The sequence below is a fragment of the Lutra lutra genome, chromosome 3 (assembly GCF_902655055.1).
Source record: "Lutra lutra chromosome 3, mLutLut1.2, whole genome shotgun sequence".
Taxonomy (NCBI): domain Eukaryota; kingdom Metazoa; phylum Chordata; class Mammalia; order Carnivora; family Mustelidae; genus Lutra; species Lutra lutra.
Genome location: NC_062280.1, coordinates 148,050,956 through 148,056,676, shown reverse-complemented (window position 1 = coordinate 148,056,676; position 5,721 = coordinate 148,050,956). Strand labels below are relative to the sequence as shown.

At 44.9% G+C, this 5,721-nt stretch overlaps 1 protein-coding gene across 1 annotated transcript; it reads right to left on the bottom strand.

The window, feature by feature from the left end:
• Positions 1–305: 305 nt before the first annotated feature.
• On the bottom strand, positions 306–5,504 carry LOC125094652 (kelch repeat and BTB domain-containing protein 6-like). The gene is given in 3 exon segments (XM_047720060.1): positions 306–2,689; positions 2,692–2,805; positions 2,808–5,504. Coding segments are annotated over 3 exon segments (2,187 nt in total). The 5' UTR covers positions 4,792–5,504; the 3' UTR covers positions 306–2,600.
• Between the last annotated feature and the right edge of the window lie 217 nt (positions 5,505–5,721).

The window sequence follows — 5,721 nt, the reverse complement described above, 5'->3', positions numbered from 1 at the left end:
TTCTGGAAGCCCTAATGACACTCATCGTTTGGACTTAGAAGAACCTGTAAAAATCTGGGTTACGCTTTTCAGACTACAGGAACAGACACAAAAGATAATCAAGGTCATTTAAATTTTACAAAGAGTAGTCTTGCAAAGAGCGTTATATTGAGCATTCACTAAAAGATGTGCTGATTAATTGGAAAACTGAGACAAAAGGTGCTTCCCCGTCAAGAAGGGATTTCAACACTGCTGGCTGTGTCACTCACGGCACAAGCAAGGGTTTTATACGTTTCGCAAAAACACTGAATTAAAGAGCCAGGAAGTTTAGGTTCTAATACCAGTTTTATTTGCAACTAATCACATACAAATCACTTATCTATAAAATAATGATTAACATCAATTCTCTAATTCACAAATATATCACGAAACCAAAATTCTTCCCAAGAAAACTTCTTTGTAAACCAAGATATTACTGCTACTTAGCTTTTCCCTAACTCAAAGGTTGAGAATGACAAATTAGAGAATTTGTCATTTAGCATTCACTTGCATACTTTAATTCTGCAGAGAGACAATCTGGTTCAGATCAGCACTGTCCTATTTCAACCTTACAAAACAAAAAGCTATCCACAAGAAGGTTACTGGTGAAGAAAAAATTGGCCAAATACACTACTGAGACACAGTTTTGTGTTAAGTTACAGTGCTTGTAACAACCCTGCTGTTAAATAGAACAAAACGTAGCCTTAAACAACTAAAAGCATGTTTGCCCTTTTGAAGGAACCACATACTGTTAGGACAAGCATCTTAGTTCACTAAAAACGTTAAAGAGGAATGTTTTGTAGTATCTTCAGATGGCCAATCAAAATTGGCTGAGACAACTTTTTTTTAACCCTTTGTGTCCCTCTCTCCATTTTCATCCTATAGTATTTCATTAAAAACTTCGGTTCCCCACCTGAGAACACAAATCCTCTGTATTCAGCCACCGTCTGAGAAACGTTAGCATTCTACCACTAGAGCATAAACATAGAAGAGGAATTAGCATGTTACTGAATGAGGATTTAGGAAGAAAATTCTAACTGGGTATAGAAAAAACGTATACACTGTGAGCATCTGGTCATTTTTTCACGGGTACGGAGCACGATGGCCATAGCCAGTAAACCCTCAAGAGGTAAGCACTTGTATTTAGCAAAGGTCAGTTTTGTATGACGTAGTCTCTGTTTCTGAATTCTTCCTTCCGTAGTGTGACAGAAACAAAGACTGGAGCATGGTTCACAGAGAAACACGGAACAGATACAAATACCCTAATAAAATAACCATGTATACCACTGCTTAGGGAAATATTTTAGACGAAATATACTTTTCACTACTGGCCCCAAATGCCATCATTCACTTATGTTATTTAACTGTAAACTTTTAATACAAAAATACCTTTAAGCTGATAATAACATTTAGTGACTTACAAAACTGACAATATTTCGATGCTACACAAAACAGTTCTATACACAACTTAAAGTTTTAAAGTTCTTTGCTGGCACTTGATTTTATAGTTGATAGACACAATATCTACTGATCTCAATAAAATACTGTTCTTAGCTTACACATATTTTCAAAACGAATATTATCTCATTAAACAGCAAAGAATAATCACATTTTGCTGACAAATCTAAGATGAACACCAAAACTGTACAGCCAAAGTATTTTAAGAATCACATAAACTTTTTAAGACAATGGATACAAATTTACACAATCGTGTCCAGTGAAAAAGAGGATGATTCCTCTGATTCTGTGAAGCATATATCAAGTATAGATCAAAAATGTGAACCTACAAAGCAAGTTAGTTTAATTTTTTTTTTGTTTTTTTTTTTAAGGTTTTCCGATGACTGGTGACCCTACTAGAACAGATGGAACATTGGTCACTGTTTGCAAATACACATTTTACATTACAAATTTAAACTGAGTTTCTTTTTAAACAGTAGAATCTTGTTTTTGTTTTGTTTTTACTTTAGTCAGCTTACCGCCATGTGTACTATCATTACAAATGAAATCACCAGTCACATTAAACAATGCATTTTTTTTCTTCACAAAAGGGGAGGTAACTGAACAAAAACCTGGCAAACTATATTTAAATTAGAAACACATTTTGTTAATAACCCACTAGTTTTAAAAGTTTTGGAAACCTTCTACCCTGTCCCAAAGGAAAGATAGACTTTCCAAACCCTACCTGATAATTCCTATCCAATCAGCTTTCTATGTGAAAATCAAAATTCAAGTCACAGTACTTGTGGCACAAAACAGAAGATAAGATTAATAACAGAACACTAAATTAGTATAATCAAACATAAACATACCCAACAATCAAATCAATACTGGACTTTTAGAGAACAGTAAATTATTAAATAGGTTGATTTCTTTGAGTGTATAAATTCCCTAACATTAAATTATGTTAGTATTTCAAACAATACCCTTTCTAAACCAAACCTGAAATGAATCAACCTGTTGTTGTTGTTGTTGTTTTTTTCCCAGCAAAGAGAAGGGTATCTCTTTAAGACACTTTCCAAAGCAGTGAAAACACCTTAGTGTTTCAAACCTATCTACAACAAATTCTGCTGATCCTGTGCATTTCACTGAGGTGCTACCTGAACCCACAAATCATCATCAGATAAAGAACTTGAACTTCCTGACTCAGAGTCCAGCTCACTGAATCCACCTAATCCCATTCAGTGCTAGATTCACTCGGCACATCTTCTTCCTCAGTGAGGAAACTGTGACCAGGTTCAAGGCAGGAAGGATAAACACGAGCTGAGAGGCAAAAGAAGTTAGAATCAACTGGAAGAGGCCTAAGGTGGTACCTATGTTAATCCACTGGTCCCCCCTAGTGTCATATTCATACACGGTCACCCGGTTCTTCTTCCACTGCGGGGTGCGCGAGGTGATCAGCAACAGTTTTTGGCCGTGATTGATAATGCGGTAGTTGTTGGTCTCCGACACCAAGGGAATATTATTAATCTGCCTCCATTCTCCTCTGACCGGATTGTAGACCTTCATGACTGGGATGTCACAGATGCAGTAGATCTCATCATTGAAGACACAGGCTTCCTGAAAGTCATTGCGCTTGAGAGAAACACACTTGAGCCACATATTGTGGCTAGGATCGTAGCAGAACATGCGCTTACTGTTGAGAGCATAGAGATAGTTCTGGATTACCATTAGATCGAAGGAGATGAAGGAATGGGGTAGCGGAGCCACCAGTGCCCACTGGTTTCTCTGGACACTGTAGCATTCCACTTCCTTCAGTTTGACTCCAGTAATTGGGTCTCGCCCACCCAAGATGTAGATGTAGCCATTGAGGTAGGCCACATCCATGCCCTCCCGGCACAGCAGGCGGTCGGCAAGCTGCTGCCAGCTATTCTGGGCTGGCTTGTACACCCAGAGGTCCTTCCTGGGCTGAGCGGCCAGGTAGATGTCATGGTCTGGAGAGACACAGACAGCTAAGGTGGTGACAGTCCTAGTGTGAGCAAGGCAGGTCAGAGGTGACGGCACTTTGTAAATATCGCCGGTGTATGGGTCACAGCACAGAAAGGGATCTCTAGGATGTCCAAAGAAGATCACCATCTTCTTAGCACACACGCCCAGCCTCTGGGGGGGATTTTCTGCTGTGGGCACAACAGAGGAGCTAGAGCCACCACCACCACTGCTGCTGCTGCCGCTGCTGCTGCAGCCACCGCCGCCGCCCCCACTGCCACTGCCGCTGCCGCTGCCGCCGCTGCCGCCGCTGCCGCCGCTGCCGCTGCCGCTGCCGCCCCCGCTGCCGCTGCCGCCCCCGCTGCCGCTGCTGCTGCTGCTGCCGCTGCTGCCACTGCTGGTCTCTGGCTTCGGCACCAGAGACTTGCACAACTTGTCACCATAGCGCATCTGCAGGGCCCCTTCAATAAGGTCCAGACAGTACTTCTTCACTATGGTGTTGGTCAGCAGCCCTTCCAGGTAATCCTTATTTTCATCTGTGAAGTGCGTCCAGCGGACACACTTGAAGACCTCCGCAGCGCTTGGACCTCGCTCCTTGGGAGCTGCCTCCAACCACTGCACAGCCACATGACACACGGTCTGCTCCAGCTCTATGTTGAGACTATCCAGGCGCAGAATTGACAGCAACTGGGCGAGGGTCAGATCTGCCAGAGTCTCTTCCCGAATCGAGCCCATCTGGCTGAGCTGCTTGAAATTGTGGGCTATAAAGGACTGGGCCTGCGATCGCAGCTTGCGATGGCCGAAGGCGTCAGCAAACTTGAAGATGGCAGTGCAGTTGGCCAGGTCAAGGCGGCGGGCTAGGAAGGAGGCACAGGCTTCCCGCACATATTCGAGCTGCAACATGTCAGAGGCCGCGTAAAGGCGTTCCACGTTGGCTTCACTCAAGGACACGCGACCCGTGTAGCAGTAGTCGACCAGCACCTCGAAGGACTCGGCATCCACATCATGCATGGTCACGTTTGCCTGGTGGCTCTCGTACATGCCACCGGTGAACATGCTCTTGAAGTAGGGACACGCGGCAGCCAGCACGTTACGGTTGCAAGGGAAGAGGCGGCCGGTGCCAGGCCCGCTGCCAGGCGTCACCACCTCGATGGTCACATCACATAACAGCCGCGCGTCGTAGAAGGACTTCAGCTGTGCCAAGAGGGCTGCAGAATGAGCCGTGTCCTTCAGCTCCTCCGGGCCCGTGAAAAAAGCCGAAACCGTGGGCTTGTGGATTCTCTTGGGCCGCTTGCCGCCACGGGGACTGGCCAAGCGGCGAGAGCGCGGAGCTTCTTCCCGGGACTGCATGGTGGAGATGGCGGCGGGGTACGAGGGCGAGAATGGGTGCAAGGACCGGGCTCTGGCTCCTCCTCGCCCTCTTCTCGCTGGCGCTAGATCGCGGTGTCTCCGGAGAGACTGCAGCACGGGTCCATTTACCTAATTCAGCCCTGTGCCGCAGTGCCGCCTCCCTTTATAGCGTAGACAGCGTCTGACTCACCCTCCTCCAGTTCCGCGCCCTTTCTCCGCCTCAGCTCGCCTTACAGAACCCGCTGGACGGAACCGAGAGCCGCCACTGCCGCGCTGGCAATACCGGTAGGCGTCCAAGAGAACTACGGCTCCCGAGCTGCCTTTCGCGCCTCAAGGCATGCCGGGGCCCTGCAGCCTCAAGGGGATAGGCGGATGGACAGAAGCCGCTGTACTTGTTGGGAGTAGTAGTTTCGATAATATCGCGAGATTTATCGGCCGTTCATTGTTTCAGCTGACGGAATTAGAAATCGCTAATTTTCTTTCGTTCGGATTTATGGTTTAGAACTTTGGATTTGGAATCCAGATTGGTCGCACATTTCTGTATTCGTCAACTGTTTGGCTTCGCTCTCAGAATGGTTTTATAAAATGTGAATAACAACAATATGTCATAGCGCTGTGTGACGACGACATGAATTGCGTAGGTTAAATAGGATGCTCTGAATGAATATTTGCGGATTAGATTAATAAAGTACTTACGCAGTACCTGTGATGTAAAGGTTAGATAAATTTTAGCTTTTCTTCTACCGTTTATGAAAAATCAAGCGCCCACTCTGGAGATTATGAGCCTATAGGAAAAAATTCAAAGCCCTGCAGGTTTCTGCAGAGATTCCACCCTTTCCTCGCCCCCACATTTAGTAATAGTTTTTTTTTTTCCCTTTTTCAGTTGTTAGTTTCAGATGTACAATAAAACGGTACAATAATTCTATACAT